This window comes from Talaromyces proteolyticus (genome assembly GCF_021365285.1).
Source record: "Talaromyces proteolyticus strain PMI_201 chromosome Unknown BGW36scaffold_16, whole genome shotgun sequence".
Taxonomy (NCBI): Eukaryota; Fungi; Ascomycota; class Eurotiomycetes; order Eurotiales; family Trichocomaceae; genus Talaromyces; species Talaromyces proteolyticus.
In genome coordinates, this window is record NW_025764292.1 from 244815 (window position 1) to 266159 (window position 21345).

General features: G+C 47.4%; 4 protein-coding genes across 4 annotated transcripts; 2 read left to right on the forward strand and 2 right to left on the reverse strand.

Annotated features, from left to right (window-relative positions):
- Window positions 1-17: 17 nt before the first annotated feature.
- Window positions 18-12291, reverse strand: BGW36DRAFT_365565 (hybrid PKS-NRPS PsoA; the record flags this gene model as incomplete). Its single annotated transcript, XM_046214664.1, has 4 exons — window positions 18-11158; window positions 11214-11514; window positions 11570-12046; window positions 12100-12291. 4 exons carry the CDS (start codon window positions 12289-12291, stop codon window positions 18-20), a joined length of 12111 nt encoding a protein of 4036 aa, XP_046065455.1.
- Window positions 12292-14118: 1827 nt separating this feature from the next.
- On the reverse strand, window positions 14119-15326 carry BGW36DRAFT_391588 (uncharacterized protein). The gene is made up of 3 exons (XM_046217610.1): window positions 15064-15326; window positions 14819-15010; window positions 14119-14753 (listed from the first exon to the last, which is right to left on the reverse strand). The coding sequence occupies exons 2-3, from the start codon at window positions 14963-14965 to the stop codon at window positions 14490-14492; spliced, it is 411 nt and encodes a 136-aa protein (XP_046065456.1). The 5' UTR covers window positions 14966-15010; window positions 15064-15326; the 3' UTR covers window positions 14119-14489.
- Window positions 15327-16727: 1401 nt separating this feature from the next.
- Window positions 16728-18702, forward strand: BGW36DRAFT_76346 (putative multidrug resistance protein fnx1). The gene is made up of 2 exons (XM_046222571.1): window positions 16728-16972; window positions 17029-18702. Exons 1-2 carry the CDS (start codon window positions 16895-16897, stop codon window positions 18616-18618), a joined length of 1668 nt encoding a protein of 555 aa, XP_046065457.1. The 5' UTR covers window positions 16728-16894; the 3' UTR covers window positions 18619-18702.
- A 932-nt stretch (window positions 18703-19634) lies between these two features.
- BGW36DRAFT_309012 (uncharacterized protein) lies at window positions 19635-20930 on the forward strand (the record flags this gene model as incomplete). The annotated part of the gene is made up of 5 exons (XM_046212379.1): window positions 19635-19821; window positions 19881-19900; window positions 19960-20067; window positions 20128-20519; window positions 20579-20930. 5 exons carry the CDS (start codon window positions 19635-19637, stop codon window positions 20928-20930), a joined length of 1059 nt encoding a protein of 352 aa, XP_046065458.1.
- Between the last annotated feature and the right edge of the window lie 415 nt (window positions 20931-21345).

Sequence of the window (21345 nt, forward strand, 5' to 3'; positions counted from 1 at the left end):
TTACATATCCATAACTTTCACTTCACACCTTTTGCAATAATCGGCAACACCATTTTGCCTCGTCCATTATCAAATGCCGCAAAAAACTCCTGTACTAACGGATGAAGTCCTCTTCCACTTGCTTCCGCCAACCATCCCGTCATGCTGATATCTTGCAGGGATCGTCCAGCCATGTCTTCTAGATATTTTCCAAATTTCTCATGTGGAACTTTCATATCGCTACAGTGGTTCATGAAAATGAGAACTTTTCCTTGTTTTTGTTGTTTTAAATCTGGCGGATTACTACCATCGATCGCAGATTCGACAGCTGATTTGATCAAATCCCTCACCATATCTTGCACCATGATAAAGTCCCACTGACCTCTCACATCCTCTACCTTGATCCGCGGCATTTTACCAACCAACAGTGAGTACTTAGTAAGCATGCCCACAGCGTCTAGCTCGGATGCGTCGTTGCCTACGACATGAGCGAGTCGATGAATAAACACAGGGAGCCCATTATCCTCCGCAACTTTCTCTAGAAGCATCTCACTAACCCATTTTGAGGATGCATACCCATCCACTGAGTTTAGAAGCTCGGGAACGGCGGGCGATGCGGGCACTTCGAGGAGCGACTCCTCGTTATCGAGTTCAATCACCTTGGCCACGGACGCCGTAGATACATAGTGTAGTGGTATCCGGCGGGGTATGGCTATCTCGCATAATGTGCGCGTCGAAACAACATTTGCGCGACGTAGAGACCGGTATGTTTTTAGAAGAGACACATCGGCACCGTTATGGATGATGAAGCTAGCGTGTTGGGCCAGGAAGGCGAATTGGGAGTCTGTGAGGCCGAGGTTGAGAGATGATAGGTCTCCGACATACTCAACAATCTTTTCGCTTTTTATGGAAACGTGCCGTGCGTTTCCGTTCTCGTCGGACCTTATTGCTAGACAGTGTACCTCGGCAACTCTTGGATCTTGTACGAGGTGCGACAGCAGGTGTCTTCCAACGAATCCGGTAGCACCAGTCAACACGACCAACAGGCCTCCCATCCCATTCAATTGCCTTTGATCAGACAATGTGAATATGGATTTGGGTTGAGGGAGCCCATCGGCCATGCTTGCAATTTCAAGATCCCAGTTGATCGTCGGCTGGGCACCTGTAGGTCCAAAGAACGATGACGCGGTGGCCGATGAAGACGCTGTATTTTGGGAAGCCTCCGCGGCATTTGCAACAAGAGTAGCCATCCTACTCAAAGTACTGGAATGGAAGAGATCGGGCATAGACACCGTCGCACCGAACTGGACTTCCAGAAGCGCTTTGAGTTTGATCATTAAAATTGAACTCCCGCCAACTTGGAAAAAGTCTGAGCTAGGCTGAATGACTGGCGCATTATAATTTTGTCCGGAAATATGGACTATTCGAGTCGAGAGAACCTCGTCCCAAACTTCTTTAATTGAATTTTCCCAGGGGCTGAAGCTGTTCGTGAAAGTATCTTCATTACTCGAAGCACCGGACTCGGCGATATGCAGTTTATCTACAGCGCGCCTGTCCGTCTTTCCGTTGGCGGTAGCTGGTATTCGTTCTGTCGGAATTATGAAAGTCGGCTTCATGACTGGTGGCAGAGGAATATTGGGCTGGAGCCACTCTATAAAATCGGACTTGTTTCCGGTAAACTCGACGTCGAAAACGACAAAGGCGACGAGTATGTCCGTAGGCTGACCAACTCTCAACGAAGCAGCAGCATTGACAATTGCTCCTTTGGAGACATTTACAATGGCATTGGCAATCTCATCAAGCTCAACACGGAAGCCATTTATCTTGACCTGGCTATCTCCGTCCAATCGTCCTAGAACTTTAAGCGTTCCATTTGGTAGAATCCTACCCTTGTCACCTGAACGATAGATCCTGATCACCGAAGATGGTGACGTGACTGACTTTCTCTGAGTAAATTTGTAGCTGGATTCTTCAACTCTTTGGAGATATCCAATACCAACACCCTGTCCAGAGATACAGATTTCACCCGGAAAGCCAACGGGTAGGATGTTCATATCAGCGTCAGTAATTTCAAGACTGTAGTTTGGCGACGGGAGAAGATAATCAATGCTGCTGTTATCATCCACGTCATCCAACGGTACAATACCTCTCGCGCAAGCCACTGTAATCTCCGCTGGGCCATACACATTAACAAGATTCAAAGTATCAGAGTCTAGCTTGCGGAAAGCTTTATGCAGCTCCCGGCCTAGCTTCTCTCCACCTGACATCGCATAGCGCCATGAGTGGGATTTTGTAAGAATATGATGTCCGTAGTTTAGCAGCGCTAAATACTCAGACGGCACAAAGTGTGTTAGGGTTACGCCATGTTTGACCATGAGATTGGCCATGTGTATTGGGTCGCCTCGTCCGGATTTGCCTACTATGACAATCGTACCCCCGTTACATATGGCTAGGAAGATTTGGTCGAGCATCAGGTCGAAGCCAAGGGGGCTCTGCTGAAGTGTTGTCTCACGCTCGAGGCTAAGAGTAGTGATTGTGCCGTAGATTTGGTTCACCAGACCTCCATGTGTGAGTACGACACCCTTTGGAACGCCAGTCGATCCGCTTGTGTAGAGAATCATTGCGGGTTGATTGATTCTATTACTGTTGGTTTTGACTGTATCTTGACAAATAGACGTATTGTACTTGTCATCAACAATACCATCAATATTATCGTTATTATCAATACTTAATATTGATGTGAAGTCCGTGTCGGCCGAAATCTGTTGTGCGAGCTTCTCTGTAGCATTGTGGCACAACAACACGCGCGGTCGGCTTTCTTCAACCACGGCATGAAGCCGCTGATGATGATTGCGCGTATCCAGAGGAATCCAAACAAAACCCAAGCGCAAGATAGCAAGAATACAACAGACAGCGTCAGCGACAGGGTCGAGAAGCATAGCTACGTGCGAGCCAAGAGGGAGCGAGGGCGTAACGGCTTGTAGTTGATGTGTGATTTGAATCATCCTGGACGTCATTTGCGAATACGTGAGGGTTTCACTTTGACCATCTTTAATTGCGATGCTTTCTGGCAGCTTGGCCGCGACTTCCTCGACGCGGTCAGTGAGTGTGCCTTTCCATGGCACTTCAACATCACGACCACGCCCGAGCCTGATCGCTTCTGCAATATCGGCCTCGTCGGATACCGGACACCTACCGACTTCAAAGTCGGGGTCTCGAGCTAAAGCTTCAAGGGCACGTGTATACCATTTCAGTAGCAGCTCGCCGTCGGATGCCTCGAACAAATTCCGCTGCAGGACGAAACTGATATAGGTCCAGTCCGACGTCGCGGCAATATTGAGAAGCATATCGTATGGGTGCCCTCCCGGCACACCCTTTTCCCACTCGATGCTCCCATCGCTCCCGAAATCAGTGGCACTGGGGAACCCTTTGCGATAGTTGACGGCAACCTGGAACAATGGATGGTGTTCCGTTGATTTCGAAACCCCCAGGTTATCCAGTATCATGTCAAGAGGCGCAAGCGAATGGCCTAGGGCTGCCAAAACAGCATCACGCGATCTCCTAGCCACCGCATTGAATTGCTCAGAATGATCGAGCATGATACGCACCGGAAGCATATTCAGGAAGTAGCCGATAGTTCTCATATCTTCCGCCTCGTTTCTGTTTGCGTCTACAAGTCCGACGGCGACATCGCCGATCCCCAGGCAACGTGCAAGAAATGTGACAAAGCTTGCAATGTAAAAATGAAACGCGGTGACGCCAATTTTCGCAGAGGTTCCCTCCACTAACTTCGTCAAGTCTCCAGAAAGTTTTACATCGCAAATAATAACATTGTAGTCCTTGACAGCCGGGCGATTGTTCACTTTGGCGAATGGAAAGAGAGGAAGTGGCTCGGGAATCGTTTGGTAGATTTCCTTCCAAAAGGCAAGGTCGGTATAGAGATCATGGTGTTTTAATGCCTTCTGCTGTCTTTTTGCCATTTCAATACATTGCGGGATACCAGTACCCATTGCGGTACTCGTTACGCGTCCCGAGTATGCATTTGCGAGATCAGCAAGGAACACGCTCCAAGAGGCACCGTCGAGCGCAATATGGTGATGGGTGAATAGTATGAAATGAAGAGACGTTGAGTATGATAAGGCTGTTACCTTCATAACAACTCCTTTCTCTATCTCGAATCTAGACTCCTTGACGGTCTCGATCTCGGTGTGCACCTCGCTGTCTTCCTGAATTGTTCTGTGTACGAGTTCGATTTGAGGCTCGCGCAGTACCGCTTGTACGGGCCGCATAGTGGATACGTCCATGAAGTAGGCGCTTCTAATAGCCTCGTGTCGCTTTCCAACCACGCGAAGGGCCGTTTGCAATCTTTTTATGTCCAGCTGACCGTGAAAGTGTCCGAAGTAAGCGATGTTGTATGCATTTGTTTGGAGATATTCGTGCAAGAAGAACAGTTGGGCCTGCGCAAGAGACATATCACCAATCCTCTCATATTCAATCTGTCCTGGTTCCTTATCTGCCTTGCTAATTCCATTGGGAACTTCCAAATGAATGGCCGCAGTGTTGTGTATACCGTTCAATTTAGGTCTTGTCTTAGGTTCTTGGTCAGAGGGGTCCATGGCTATGCCACTGGTTTCCCCATTTTGTTTCTTGTCATCCTTATCATTCCCGTTGACCCGTGGCCTCAACGTCTCGAATTTGACCAGCACTTCCTGGCAGATCTCAAGCAATGACACACCACTCAAAAATTTCAAAGCTGGATAATCAACTTTGATAGTTGCAAGGAGCCATGAGCGGATCTCAACAGCTACCAGCGAATCGATACCCAGAGCCACGAAGCTGACATTTTCATTCAACTCCGCACCGGGGGAACCAAGGGCTAAACTTACTCTAGAAGCAATGGCAACTTTCAGAATAGATAAGGCCTGTGTACCATCGTTAGCCTCTATGAGCTGATCTTGAAGACTTTGGGTTAATTTATATTGATCACGTTGACGTCCTTGAATAAGTCTCTCCTCGCCCTTAACGCGACAATGCCAAAACCGCGGGTTATAACGCCAGGAAGTTTCGATTGCAGTTCCAAGCCCAGCAATGAGTTGGGGATCCAAACCAGAATCTGCACGACCGGATAGGATTGCTTGTGCAAATATTTCATGAAAGTCGGCCTCTGAAATGGCTTCAAAATCGTCCTGACGAACCTTAGCTTCGACGGTTGGCCCGGCTTGTCCATGCACGAAGCCTAATCCAAGTAGCATCCCAAAGTGCATAACTGACGCAGCCAAGCCTCTTCTGCGTCTTCGCTCGGCCAGTGTTGACATAAACATATTAGCGGCATTGTAATTGGCCTGACCAGGTCTGCCGGTAATGCTTGTGACTGATGAGAAGAGAATGAAGAAATCGAGGGGTGTTGAAAAAAACAATTTATCCAGGTTCTCACTTCCAGTAACCTTGGGCTTTAAGACAGCCTCTAGGTCCTCAAATGACATCCCATCAAAGGGACAGTCACGCATCACTAGTGCAGCATTAGCTACTCCGGCGATAGGTGGCATGGACGAAATTATTTCTTGGTGAACTTCTGTCAAATTTTCCATGTCCGTAACATCTAGAGAAAATACGCGAACGACTACACCATTCTCTTGGAAATTTTCTACAATTTCTGGAGGCACGTTTGGGCGTCGGCTTGCAATGGCGATGTATTTGGCTCCATGATCCGCCATCCACTGGCAGAGTGATAGTCCCAAGTCGCCTGTAAGTCCAACGAGAAAATACGTCTTCCCAATCGCAAAAGGGTGACAACTCTTCGTGGCTGGCATCACTTGGACTTGAATGGATTGAATATCAGTCCAAGATATGATGCTTGTTGGGGTCGCTCTTTCTGGCTGCTCGTGTACTATATCCGCTTTGACGACATTCTTCAGCGCTTGAGGTCCTGTTATATGTGGAAAATCTGGTTGAAAACAGTAATCCGTCAAAATCTTTACAAGCTTCGATTTGTCGTAGGATAAGGATATTGCCTCCCTCACACTGAAATTCTGCATACTTGGTTGAACATCCATTTTATGTCCAGTAAAAGTTGTTGCAAATTCTGCAAGACCATTTGCATCAACTCCCATATTGACAAACCGTCTGATGTTGCGAGGAATTCGAGATCTTAGTTCCCTTTCCGGTGCCTGTGGATGGACATAAGTTACCATACCGGTAGGTATCAATGCCGATGTCCTTTTGCTTGTGGACAAGAATACGGAAACACCCTGATGACTGGCCAAGTGAGATATGATCCGAGCAGTGCAGTCATCCGCATCATGTACCCACACGAGTCCGACACAGCCTGATAGAATACTTTCACACATAATGACCGTCAATATCGACGCCAGTGTCTCGTCGGCGCTTGCACTCGCTTTACAAACGAAAGCGCAATCAGGAGCTATTGGGGTTATTGAGCTATTTGTCTCTGAAATAGCTAAATAATTCTCGTTTTTACCGTCCATAAGGCCCAAGCAAATGTAAAATGGCTGGCTACCATCCGTGCAAGCAAACTGGAACAGCGAGGATGAGACGACTTGGAGTGGACTAAAGCTCGCTTCGTGTTCTTGCTTGCGGCCACATGCAATTTCTTCCATGGCAATACTTGCATCCCTAGTAGACAATTCAACAACAGTTGAAATTGGAGACACGCTTTTAGTGATGGCTCGTCTCGCAGAGTTGAAGCAAGTATTTAGATCGTGGTCTAGAACAACTCTCGGAATAAGAACAGTCCCATCCACCACGGCTACCTCTGTCTCATTACTCCAAAGGATATCATCGAAACTCGGCAGATCCAAATAAATCATCTGTAGAAGCATCTCACAGAACATGGTAGCTTCGGGTTGCTGCTTTTGGGTTCGAATACGGTCAACGTCGACAAATTTAAGCCGGAGATGGGCCATTTCTCGGGTAGCAGAGCGACCAAGGCCAACTATCATGTTTGCATATGGATCGTCAGAACGGCAACCTCGCGTAGCCCATAGAATGTATTTAGCTTCGCAGAATAGCGCATGTATAGCTGAAATGCGTCGCCGATCTATTTGTGCAAAAGTTGCTCCCTCTAGGTCTGAAAGACAGATCACCACACTTTCGTGGTAGCTTGAACGACTTTCTATCACGTCTTCCAGCGTACTGATGACTTTCGTATGTTCTACAAATGGGCTGAGAAGGAACTGCACCTTGTTCGCCATCTTAGACAATGTCAGAGAGTGTCCACCGATGATCAGCAACTTCTCGATGCGTTTCACATCGTTTGCCTGATATAGAGGATCCCTCAAAAAGTCTATTCGTTCATCTACAGCCTGACTCACTATAGCAGAGAAGGTGTGCAGGGAATCATCCTCAAAGTCTCTAAGAGAATGATCCACTCCTGAAAATAGATTCTCCCTCAGAACTGCATCCCACTGTGACTCTGTGATCATCGGACTTTGAATTCGGCCATCTTCACGACCGAGCCACCATCCAGGGAAACCGGAGAACAGAAATGGAGTACGTAGCGTCGTCGAGCTGGTCAGCTCTAGTAGGATTAAATAGCCTCCAGGCCGCAAGAGCTCCCGGCAATGCTGTACAGTTTCGGAGATGGATTTAGTTGCATGGAGCACATGCGCAGCGATAATAAGATCGTACGAATGCGCTTGGAACCCCTGTTCCACTGGTGATTGCTCGATATCAAGGACTTTAAATGTCATAACATTCTCATGCTCTGCGAAACGGGCTTCGGCTGCCGGAAAGAATCCCGGGGAGACGTCCGTGAATGTGTAGTCCTCGAGTTTAATCCCAAGATGCTTCAACGCAATGGATGTAGATCCACCAGTACCAGCACCGATTTCAAGGACTCGCATTCGGGGATATCGGTGGACAATTTGATCTAGGAGTAGCCCAAGACGACTATTTGTTTCGCAGAATCCTAGACCCTCTGTATAAAGTCTATCAAGCATGTCATCTTCTTTGAGAACCTGCAATATTGGCACCGAACCCCGCACAATGGACGGGAGTCTTTGACCCAGCTGATGGATGAGCTTTATATCAATCTGATCCTCAAATTCCCGGTCCACGAGCATATTTATCGGTTCAACAGTATCATTTTCCCAATGCATTTTCCAGCGAGAATGTTTACCCGATTGAGCTGCTGGAAATACGTATTCCAGGGCCCAATGCATTAAGCATTGAAAATACCATTCTTTCGACTCCATCTCTTCTTGCCCAACCTCTCTTAAAAGCTGGCGGAGGTAGAAATATGCGGTTCTTTCGCATACCTCATGCAGTTTCCGGTCCTCCGCCAATGGTGTTCGCGTATATACTTCTTCATCTGGCTCTATTGAGGACAATATATCCCTCTTCCAGACCGTGCGCCAAAACATGCCACGGTCGTTAGCCACAGCGGGGGTCTCGAGGGAGGCAAAAACAGCGCCCTGAATCTGGATTTCGGCATGGTTGTCTTCTAGAGAGAACACATCAATATCACCACTGATTTCACGCGCTGAAGACTCTGAGAGGTAGCAATCAGCAACAAGTTGCGAACTCGTTTGCTGGCGAGCATGCATGTCAAAGTGAACTCGCCGAAAGCTCTTTGGCAGATACGTAGTCCACATTCGTCCATCACCTGGGTAAGAAAATGCAACAAAAAGGCTCTGGACAATACTATCTAATGTTGCTGGATGAATTGTGTACTGATCAGTCACTATACGCTTCGTAGTAACAGTGGCTAGATTCAGTCGTCTTTTGATTGAGTCTAGTACGAAGGGCCCCGAATACTGTAGGCCGACCTTTTGCATCCAAGAGTAGAAACGGTCGACAGCTACGTCTTTCATGGGAAGGTCGGGAGCTATTCTACTAGGCAAGGCGTCTTCAACAGGAGCGCCTAATTTCACAAAGGCGCGACCAGTGAAAACCTCCTTGTCAAATTCGGGAGATGCAGTGTCGACATTGCTGCTGTAACAAGAAAACTCGGCTGTTTTACCAACAGAAGTCTCTTCAACCAGTCTGATGACAAAGTTTATGTCAACCCCAGGTGAGCCTTCTTCTAGTGAGACTCCATTATGTATCACAACATCTTGCAATTCCACCAGTTGGATCGGCTGGCCCTGTCCACCAAGAGACACGGCCGCATTTAATGCCATTGCCAAATAGCTGGCGGCAGGAAGCAAAGCATGGTTCTGGAACTGATGGCCTCGCAACCACTCCACGTCGCCGATTCTAAGGATGTTTCGCCAGCGGATCTCCCGGTGCCCGAAGCTCGAGCTTGGATAGCCGAGTAACTCGTGAAATGGAGTGCTACGTGAGCGCCATGTCTTCGATCTCTTAGATTCTTTAAGCATTGGCCGGTCGTGATCCCACGGATATGAGGGTAAACCCTTGTAGACGCGGGGAATCGTCCAGTTAGGCCCGTCACAGGCTCTTCGAAAGCCTCCAAAGTCGACGGGCGAGTCGGGAGAGTTAGTGCAGCTCCACACAAAGCCTAGAGCACTGGAAAATGTATCTAGTGCATCTTTGTTTCTCTCGAGCACCCCTTGATATCGAATAATGCTGCCTGATGCATCTTTAATAGACTCGGCTGCAGGGCCGCGCAACGCTGGATGGGGCCCGACTTCGAGAGCTAGATCAAATTGTTCTTTCTGTACTGCTGAAGAAATGGCGTCGGAAAATAAGACAGGGTTTACCATATTTTCGACCCAGTACATATGCTCGAATAAGATGCTGTCGTACATGCCCCTACTGTCATCCGGGCCATATACACTTGAGTACCAGTTACAAGAACCTCCGAAACAGTTTCTTATTGGTTGAATATTGGCATCTTTGAGCGATGTGAAATATGCCTCTCGCACACATTCCATGTGATGGGAATGATACGCAGTATCGACCTTGAGGGTCCTAGCAAATGCTGCCTGCTCATGCAGAACCATTTTAGCTTCTTCAATGGCCTTGGAATCTCCTGAGAGAGTGACACATGAAGGCGAATTCTTTGCGGCCACATTAATTCTGCCCGAAAAGCGCGTCTGTCGACAGAAAACCTCCGCATCTTCCGGAGCCATATCCACTGCCATCATCTTCCCGCGCATCGTGCTCGCATTTTGAATTTGTCGAGAGTGATGGCCTCTGTAGAATGCAATTTTGATGGAATCTTCTGCACTGAGAACCCCGGCAGCATATGCAGCAGCGATTTCCCCTGACGAATGGCCCACAACAGCACTAAACATTATCCCGCATTCCTTAAGCAAATCGACTAGCGCCACCTGAAGAGCTGTGCAAAGGGGCTGTGAAATTTCGGCAGATGAAGTCCTTACTGGGTTATGTTGTTCCAGCAATTCTTCTGCCAAAGACCAATCAGGGCTTTCCGGGATATCCTTGAGTGCTATATCGAGTTTCTGGATAGTATTCCTAAACTTTTCTGAATGCAGGTACAGGCTCGCCCCCATAGTGGCCCATTGAGCTCCTTGTCCTGTGAAGACGCCTAGTATGCGGATATATGAACTCGTCGTTGGCTGGATAGCTATAGGAAACTTCTCCTTGTCTCTAAGGGAGGAATCCAGCCTAGCAATGAGCTCTTCTTTGCTAGTTGCTGAAAACGACGCTCTGTACATAAATTGTGTTCGTCGGGTTTGTAGAGTCCATGCTAAGCTAGAAATGTCGATGTTGCTTTGGCGCTCGAGTGTTGCAGAAAGGGTGCTAATTGTAGCCGCGAGGGATTTCTCAGAGTGGGCAGACAAGATAAAAGGCCCCCAACAGGGTGACGAAGAGTGAGGACTTGCAGCTACGAGCGGGTCTACCCAGCTCTCGAGGATAGCATGGGAATTTGTACCTCCGAATCCGAAGCTGTTGACACTAGCCCGTCTTGGTACTCCTTCTGGTAATTTTGGCCAGGGTTGTAGTCTCATTGCCACTTCTAACCCGTGGTAATACGGCTCTATCGCTGGATTTAGCTGGTTAAAGTGTAGATTTGGTGGTATCAGTCCGTGTTGCACTGCTTGGGAGGCCTTCAAAAGGCTTGCTAGTCCAGCTGTGCCCTCTAGATGCCCTATAACTGTCTTGATCGAGCCAACGTGAATTTTATTTTTCATGATCCCATTCTCGGCTTGAAGACTAAACCTTTCATTGTGATAATTAGGAAAGAAGGCCGTACTTATGCCTTCCGCCTCTTTTGGATCTCCAGCTTGTGTTCCTGAAGCAAGTTAGGTGCTCTAGTAAGAATTTACGGCTGGAGATCAAAGACTAACCTGTTCCATGAGCCTCAAAATATTGACAACGGTCTTCTTCCCTTCCGCAATCTAGCCCACATCTGGCATATGTTGACTTCATAAGCTCGGATTGAGAAGCCGCATTCGGAACTGTAAGACCTGTCGATCGGCCGTCTTGATTGACTCCTGTGTTGCGTATTATACTCTCTACATCGTCACCATCTTCAAGGGCTCTCTTTAATGTCTTTATAACAACAACAGCGAAGCCCTCTCCGCGAGCATAGCCGTCTGCACTAGCATCCCACATGCGGGAGCTCCCAGTCGGAGACAGCATACGCAGCTTTAGTTATCTCAGCTTCTAACCAATATTTCTCTGGTATGGAAAGAAAACTTACACTGTTCACGAAGCCGAAAAATTCGGGGCTCATCATGAGATTCGTTCCAGCAACGACAGCCATCTCAGACTCTCCATTCCTTAGCGACTGAACTGCTAGATGTAGAGCCACGAGACTGGAAGAACAGGCCGTGTCGATGTTCATCGAAGGGCCCTTCCAGTCAAATGTATATGACACCCGGTTGGCAACTATAGAACGAGAAGTACCCGTTGCTGCATGCTGTGGGTGGCAGTCTATATCCCGTAGTAGGAGGTCTCGGTAGTCATCTGCCATTTGGCCCAAAAACACGCCAGTCGAGGAACCTCTGAGGCGGGATATCGAGTATCCCGCAGACTCGATAGACTCATAGACTGTTTCTAAAATGACTCGCTGTTGAGGGTCCATTGATTCGGCCTCTCTGGCACTAATATTGAAAAAGTCATTGTCAAAGGCCCATGGGTCATTTTCAAGAAAGTATCCTTTCGTCACGTTCGTTGTCTGTTAGGTTCACGTCAGTTGTAGACCACATCTATAATGACATCCTTACTGACCCCAGGATGCTCTGCATTCTCATGATAGAACCCCGCAGGGTTGAAGCGGCTGGGTGGGATTTCGGTAAGAAGATCAACAGGATGCTTCAATAGTTCCCACAGTTTGCTTGGAGAGTCTGTACCTCCAGGAAACCTACAACTACTACCAATAATGGCAATAGGCTCTACGGTGCCGCTAGTCCTGTCGCTCATCTTTTGAGTATCTCTGTCTGTCTGTCCATGGGTGGGCTGGATGCAACATTTGCAAGGCAGATGATACCTCAGCGCAATATTTAAAGTGATACCAAGCGAAATGCTGTTCTTTCATCGGTAGTTATACTAGGCGACAGCTCCCATTCTGTCATGGCTGCATAATTGGTTTTCATATAGCCTCGCCAGTATCTAGTTAGCTAGAATGACGTGTGATAAGCGCCGTGGCTACAAGACTATCAGCTTCTAAGTACATAGTGCTTCGTACATGTATTGAAAGCGCGCACATACTTGTACCTGGAAGTGGGTATCGCATGTCTGGGCCTGCATACAGTTGGCAAATTCGCGTATTTGGACCGAAGTTGGTCCAGCTGAACCAATCACGTGTACTATGAAAACCCACGGATGCCTGTTTCCCTGTTAAATCAACTCTAGCCTTCATTTAGTTGCATTATCACTACTCCAAGCGCGTTGTGGTGGAAATAATTAGTACGGGCCTTCTCCCAATTGACATTTTCCAACCGACTTCCCGAATCTTCGCACGGAGTGCTCGGTGTAATCACTAACATCGCATCGGCACTTTGACCATTGGCGGGTTTGAAAGGTCTAGAGAGCAACCCTCCATGCCGGAGATTACCCGTATGAGATCAACGATACTGTTACAAATCTACTCCGCAATTAGGATAAAACATGCACCCTTGCAAGCATGACTGTGGCTGATGGGCTGCATTTTAACCCCCAGATAACTAGAGCTGGAGGCTTAGAAGACGCGCAAGTGATATTAATATGACAAACAAGCGCCGCTTACCTAAGTACTCGTATTGCATAAGTTAACTTACTTGAGAGGCTGTGTACGGGTGAGCTAACCCTCAGCCGGTTCAGTTCGTGAGACTTCAAGACTCTAAGATCTCGTTGGTTGATGGAATTTTTGACATATGAGCATGCGTAAAACGTACGGCTGGGGTTGTGGGGGGGGAGGGGGATATACGCGTGTCTTGTGTATTAAGATGATAGTATATTACGGTCCTTGTAAGCTTTTTAGTAGTATGCGTAATTACATCGTGAAAAGTATTCAATATTCGATGATTGTTTTATGTTGAAAATAGCGACAGAAAAAAATAATATTGAGTTCATGGAGATTGGTTTAATTGATTCACAGTTGAAGTATATATAATAATGAAATATGAAATAATATGCTCACCTTTTTCAATCGCAACGTTAGATGATTGCATATCAACCTTATATATGTAAATGTTCAAATATACCCATTGTCGTATGATTACCGCCCCCCTCTTCGGCGATTCTCTTGCCAAATAATGTACCAAGAGTCCAAGACTTTTCAGCCGTCCCAGCTGCAGCTCACAGTGCCGGTTGCGCAAGATGCTTAGTTATCTCGTTTGATTCTGTCATCTCAATGCACTTGTATGACTCTAAGACACGCGAAGATATTATTATGCGCCGATGAACTCTCTACAAAGTTGGCTGGCGACCATCATTTAAAAAGGGCCTCGACCTGAGAAACGGGCATTTTAACTTCCATATTTACACGAAAATGCTTGTCCATGATCTTGGTATCCATAATTTGATTCTTATCCTTCCAAATCAGCGGTATCCGCCAATGCTTACTATTGGATGAAATTCGCTCAGTTGACGCCACCATTACTAGCTTCTCAAAACAGGCGCAGAATATAACTAAGGGAGGACTATATTCTCTGTATTATTCATTCTGTCTTAGACATTATTCTGACGGCACACGCGGCGACTACGTGCGGGCCGCAGCCATCTAGGATGACTTCTTCCGTCACTTCCGAAGCAGTTTTATTGGATATACTTGCATCTTGCATCTGTCCCAGCGCTTCCAGACCCGTTGTTGGAGTTCAGACAGAGGTGTCCTTAGTTCCTTTCATCCTGCTAGGCTTTTATGCACTGTGTAAATCTAGCCAATTCTACCCCTCTTCCCTACCACTTCAAACTCCTTTGTGGCTGTCTTTTTAATTCGCAATACCGCGCACTGATGAGTCTTCTCCCAGCTCGCGAGCTTTATATGTTACTGAGTATCAGTCTCAAGGAAATGTGCGGGTCATATAAATTTTTTCATTCTCAAATGCTAGCTACAACGTAGTCGAGTATCCAAGGTTGAGTATGCTCTGCCCAACAGCATATATTCCCCGGAAACTTTGGAAATATTTTTCGAAAATTCATCACTTTGGCAAGACCACAGCCTCTCCCTTTTGAAAGTACGTGGTTGCATATCCCAGCGACACCAAGGCCTTCGGGACATCAACCCAGTCGAACTGGTCAGCGCACGCTTCCAACCACTCTGGATCCGGCATGATCTTGTCTATGACGTCTATGCTAGGGAAAATGTACTCAATAACACAGTCGTAGTCCGCAACATCCCAGGTTGGTCGGCTACCTTGGACTCGCTGATTCATAAAGTCACTGAGAGCAGGCGGCGTAACGAACTTTATTTTAGACGTCAGATGCCAGCCCCTGTGGGCAGTTCATAGGCTCAGTATGGAGCACTTACGAGCGTATAATCAATGACCCCGTACTTCCTAAAGACCGGAATAGCTTTTGGAATGTGCACCTCGACAATCCACTTGATGAAGTCCTCGTGTGAGTGTTTCGGTAAGCGATAGTGGGTGATTGCGAATTTCACTGGTTTGTCGGCCATCCTGCCGGTCTCGTGGTGGGTATAGTGAGGTAAGTAGGAGTTTATCTTTTGATGTTGTCAAAATAGAGTCGTGGCGAGGGGTTAATATTATTTATTGCCTTTGTTTGCCTTACGTCACCCTTTCCTTAGTGTCCAGGACTAATCGGCGCATAAATATAAACACCGGTTCACCTGTTGGTTGTGAGATAATGAGTCCGTGATCCCTCAATTCCCCGTATAGAACCGTCCAGGTGCCTATGTTGACGCCGGTACGTAGGATAGCATACTACAAAATAAATCGGTCTCAGCTAGCTACTACTACCGCCTGTCAACCTCTCAGCGGCATTGTTAGTAGTAAGGACTAGCATCTGTGCATCCGAACAACCGGCAGTTGAGTAATACATTCGGTCAATGCTCCTACATACATGTAATTACGAAACTGTTGGGGGCCGAAATTTTCGATCGTTATCTTGGAGGGTGCGTGACCGATACACGCATTGTTTCAAGCATGTGCGATCAGCTGTCCATTCTCCAACGGACAAGGGCTTGGCGCTTATAAAGGGCCATGGATTGGGCACGATTCCGCAATATCCTTGCTCATAAATAAGCTCGATTACTTGTTTCAGTACGCGACCTCCAAAAAGGAAGGCCGGCGCTGCCAGTGTAACTGGTTATATTGTAAGTTAACTATGGTATTGTTCAGTAAACACTAAGCCGAGTCATAGCCGTCAGATGGCCCTGAGTCTGTGGAGAGTGTAGACTTCATGGCGATCATGGCGATCATGCTTTCATTGGTCAGATCTCCAGAATACTAGCTCCTAGGAGTCAGGACTGAGGCTGCACACCATCTGACATCCGCAGCATAAGGCAACCTAGTTAGCCAAGTCTTTTAGCTAGGCGCCTGGCCGATGTGCGTTTGCGTGATTAGAACACATTAGTGCACATCCCGGTCTTGGAGTGCCGCCGGAATACCCAATGGCCGATGCAACAACACGATTTATACGCCTAATTAGTTGGGCTTTATGTGATTACCAACCTAGACGGCGTACTTACTACTATCCAGTTAGTGAGCTGCACGGGCAGCGCTTGTCAGAAGTTTGTCAGCTGTCTAAAATCGTTATCGTGCACAGGTTATCAGTGTACCATGGCTGATAATAAGACATTAATTCTATCGCGAGCCAACATCGTTGAACAGTAGAGCAATTTTGAACACTGCTATGATTCTCACATTATTCCGTGGCATATACAGCACGGTTTTAATTTAGAAGACAGAATTCAAACAAGGTAGCAATTCTTCCGAACGCAATGTGACGCCATGTCAAGTGAATGGCGTGGCTGCGCCCCAAGTACATGGGTGATTCGAGACCTAATTATGTTATATGGAGCTGAATTCATAGAACCGCGGAGCTATTGTTGGCGCTTCTGGCCTAGTTGCTGGTCTCTCCGCCATTTTTTGTGCTCTCCACTGAGATCGACGATTGCCACCCCCTTCTTGTATTTGTTTCTTACGCTTATGTTAATTACCCCTATCACCACAGTGGGCGACAACAGGGGTGGTGCGGATCATTTACTCAAATCTGCATACACAGCGAGCTCCGAAGTCAATCCCGCCTAAACAGGGCTAATTAATCGTGCAAGTTGCATCGAATAACTAAGATGTCTGCGCTGAATTTTCCTACAGAGTACCCTGCTCATCTCCAGCTGCATATAATTTGCATTTTGATACCTACTTGAGCTGGGGGCCGTAAAAACAGGGTTTTAATAAAATCATTTGTCTGAATCTGCCCCGCGATCAAATGCAGGAGCTGCTAAGCTGAGCTGCCTTCCGGCCTAATGTTTTCAATTTTCGCTCAGTTTTCATAGCAACCCGACGATTTAGGATATTCAGCTCAACAGTTTCTCCCTTGTTTCCCCACACACATCCACGAAGCGCACTGTTTACTAGAAGACATGGCGTCAGAAGATAGGGTCCCAACCGAGAAAACTACACCAGAAGATGTATCTCCAAACCGAGGATGGCGTTTTTGGGTAATAACGGCCTCGAGCTCGCTGTAAAAAAAAAATGATGCTAATATTTGTGAAAGGCCATAATGACATCCATGGCAGTAGCAAGTCTCCTCGCGGGCCTTGATGCCACAGCTGTCTCGACAGCCATGCCTTCGATCATAGCCGACCTGGGGGCCAGTCAAGGCTACATGTGGATCGCCAATTCCTATCTACTCACAACGACAGCATTTACCCCAATATTCGGTCAGACGGCCAATATCTTCGGGCGCCGTGCAATGACGCTGTTAGCCATATCCGTTTTCGCCATTGGATCGGCAATCGCAGGTCCGGCTCCTAACCTAGGCGTCCTCGTGGTCGGCCGTGCCGTCCAGGGAATAGGCTGTGCCGGTATAAATGCAATGGTGGAGATGGTGGTCTGTGATCTGGTACCTCTACGTGAGCGCGGCAAGTTCATGGGCTTTATCTTTGCCATATACGCTATTTCCACCACTGTCGGGCCTCTCATTGGCGGCGCATTTTCTAGTTATGTGACATGGAGATGGATATTCTACTTGAATCTCCCGTTAGCTGGTTTGACACTTGCTATGGTCGTAATATCCCTTGGGGCATTGCCCAAAGGATCAAGCATGTCCACCAACTCACTAAAACGAGTCGACTTCGCCGGAAATGCTCTACTTGTGGCCGCCATCACCTCGATCCTCATTGCTTTGACTTGGGGCGGAGGTCAACAGCCTTGGTCATCTTGGAGAACCATACTGCCCCTAGTCCTAGGCCTAGTAGGGCTACCTTTGTTTCTCCTATTTGAAACAAGAGTCCCCGAACCAACTACACCTTTCCGACTATTCTCCAATCGCACATCGCTCGCTGGCTTATGGTGCGCTTTCGTGCATAATATGCTGGTATTTTACATCCTCTTCGTCCTCCCCATCTACTTCCAGGCCGTCCTTCGAACTTCTGCATTCAGGTCTGGTGTCAACATACTACCCACAGCAGCCGTCTGTATGCCTTTTACAATACTAAGCGGCGGGATCATGACTAAATTGGGCCGTTATCGCCCGCTGCTGATGGTGGGATTTGCCCTTTTCCCCATCGCCATCGGGCTCTTCACCTTGCTCGATCAGAACTCAACTACGGGTTACTGGGCTGGAATCCAAATTATAGGCGCTGTCGCCATTGGCGTCATCATACCGGTCACTTTGCCAACAATTCTGACTCCTCTCCCGGAGTCCGATGTCGCTGTAGCAACGGCCACATGGGCTTTCATGCGCGGTTTTGGAACGATCTGGGGAGCTGCTATACCTCTAGCCGTGTTCAACTCTAAAACCGATGCATTAGTCGCCGCTCGTCTACAAGGCAACGAGACTGTGAATGCATTGCTAACCAATGGAGGAGCTTATACGTTAGCCGCTGGCGGATCATTATATTCTGCGCTGGACTTGGACAGCAATCCGGCTCTTGAGGCTATCGTGAAGGGAATCTACGTCGACAGCCTCAAGTTGTGTTGGCAAGTGGGCCTGGCCTTTGCACTGTTCGGCGTCCTCCTCACATTCGTCGCCAAGGAGATTCCTATGCGTACCGAATTAGAGACCGAGTTCGGACTAGTCGAGGAATCGAAAAAGAGCGATGGGGATACGGAAAAGCAGTCTGCGTCAGTGTCGATATCGTGATGGATTGTTAAACACCTTGCCGATTCTCGTGTATTTTCATATTCTGTCGTGGACTCGTATTAGTGAGGCGCAGGGATAAGAAGTAGGTGAGACAAACATTCTCTGAATACGATAATATTTATAAGCCCCATTCAAATCTTATTGGTGGTCGAAGAGGGGCTGGCACGATGAGGGAAGGAGGGGTTTTCGCGTACTGCCGTGTCTCTCAGCCTTCTTGCTTGCATTTCGGCGTCGTCTGCATATCCCTTGTATCATTCCGATGCACTGCACGGCTTAGAGACCAAGCTCTCGCGGTGCGTTGCATAACGCAGATTAAGGTCCTTTCAAGGCTTCATCTCCCTTCCGGGAACTAATAACTAGCAGCCGAAATGGGTCCCGAACCGTACATTCCGGCATTAACTTGCTTCGGAAAGAGGAGACTAGTCTGCCTTACTTTAGTCCTTTAAGAAGATGGGACCCCGCAATAGTAATGATGGCTGAAGAGTGGACGAACTTTTGGCCCCTTTCCTTACCCCCTTAACCAACATCCACTCGGCATCCGCTGCGTGGATCTGTCTAACCAGGTGTAGTAAGATGTATGCATGAGATGCATAGTATTCACCAGGATTAACAGACCCTTGTATTTCTCTCCCCAATAAAATAGCTCTGCCGGTTGTGCCGTGGCAGCCAGGCTATGGCAGTCTCTTAAGGGGGAGAGTCACAATAATAAGCCCGACTCGTAGTCTCTCGAGCGGAGACTGTGGTGCATGTAGGGTTGCAGAAATGAGAATTTGCTCATCAGCAACAAGTGTGCAACCACACCCACACACGTCATCCTAACAACCTGCTGAAGAAATGAATGTCCGTTTCTGCCAACAATGCTTAGTAGAGGCATCTGGATTATGCTACCCCACCCTTCTCCTCCTCTCGCGGGTCTCTCTTCGGCTTGAACGACTGTCAGGTAGTCTTGAGCTTTCGATGCCGCCAGCATGCTATACGCAACATCCGGAGTCTTCCCACGGGAAGACTCGCCGGCAATGGCGAGTCTCTTGAATGGGCCAGCAACTCCTGCCCCGAACGGCACCGAGTCGAATCTAGATAATCCGCCGAACGGAAACTACATTGCGATTCCCATCATCTCCGTCTGCGTCGTCGTTACTGTACTATCCTATGCGCTCCGCTTCTATGCAAAATATCTCTTGAAGTCCATCAATGTCGCCGACTGTGAGTTTTGAATGCTGTATCAAACTCTTTTGCCGAGACTTAAGCTAATCTGTGACTAGATTTGACAATTATTGCATTCGTACGTTGACCGATCCGACCGACGTTATCCAACCCGAATAATGCTAATTGTCTGTTCAGCCACTCTACTGGGCATATATCTACTATAGCTATCGCCTCAGCTGGACTCCCGGCTATCTCGTCCATGAATGGGATATCCGCTTGAAGGATATGGCTGCCTTCTCATATGTACTCGCTCACATTTTTTCACCGCTGCGGAACGAGTATCTAACTGTATAATTCAATTAGATTTGTTGGATTGCAACCATCCTGTACCTCTTCATCGTCGCCTTGGTTAAATGCGCAATTCTGTCGGAATGGACAAACTTGTTTTTCCCAAAAGGAACACGCAACTGGTTAACTTATATATGGTGGACATCTGGCGCGCTCATTTCTAGCCTCTCGTTTATACTATTTGTCTTGGACCTTGTCAACTGTACACCCTTTTCCGGAAATTGGGATCCATTGGCCCAGGGTAGATATTGTCGCTTCAGCGTCCCGGCATTCAGCGTCGCATCGGCAGCTACCAATCTCGGGCTAGAACTGATCCCTCTCACCATCGCGCAGAAGGTGATCTGGAGCATGCATCTGACCTGGAAGAAGAGACTGGGCGTCAGTGTCATATTCCTCATCAGTATCGTGTACGTCATATGCCCCCAAACCCTCTTATTTTTTACCTGTTCTAACAATACATGTCTAGTGGCTGCGTTTCAAGCACGGTGCGACTATACTACTCAACGCGTTTTTATACATCCAGCGATAGCAGTTATTATTTCTCTATACTGGCGCTTTGTACCCTATGCGAAACGACTTGCGCCAATCTGGTGCTATGCGTGCCGTCCGTACCGAAGGTTGTCAGAGGTCTGATGCAGAGCAGAGTATTTAAAAGGCTGAGGTCCCGCTTCACCAGGACCAATGCATCGAACACTACGGACAATTCCAAAGATACCGGGCTTTCCTCCAAACTGCAACCAGATTGGTTTATGATGGGAGCTAGGGGTAAACCCGACAAGACGACATATACAAAGGATGTTTACCATGAAATAGTGTGACGCCCGATGGGCCAGTATTTCAACAATATAATGAAAAGAAACGTGTAACGAATTCAGGTTGGTCCGATTCCAAACTACATATACTTCAGAGTATATCTAAACGTTACAGCTGAGCTAACTTGTCACAGGGTGACTGCTTCACCTTTGCATACCTTTCATATGTACTTGTACTACGGAGCCACTTGCAGTTGAAGCCTATTTATAATGTCATATTTATTTGATGACGGCTTTGCTTTTTGAACACTAAATGGCCATTATTTTCATTTACTCTGTTTCAGAGTAATCACTCCATCTGTACATATATAGACAATGCCATTTTACTAACGAGATACCATGACACTAGTTAGCAACTGGTGAAACTATAATATTTATTATTATCGTCTAATTTCCCCCTCTAAATGAGATTAATCTACTG

Bases quoted from the DNA above. Each gene is read 5' to 3' on its own strand.
- BGW36DRAFT_391588 (XM_046217610.1), bottom strand. From the start codon at position 14,965: ATGGCCGACAAACCAGTGAAATTCGCAATCACCCACTATCGCTTACCG. The intron at 14,754-14,818 runs GTAAGTGCTCCA...TCTAAAATAAAG, and splicing joins GGGTCATTGATTATACGCTC to TTCGTTACGCCGCCTGCTCT.
- BGW36DRAFT_76346 (XM_046222571.1), top strand. From the start codon at position 16,895: ATGGCGTCAGAAGATAGGGTCCCAACCGAGAAAACTACACCAGAAGAT. The intron at 16,973-17,028 runs GTAATAACGGCC...TATTTGTGAAAG, and splicing joins ACCGAGGATGGCGTTTTTGG to GCCATAATGACATCCATGGC.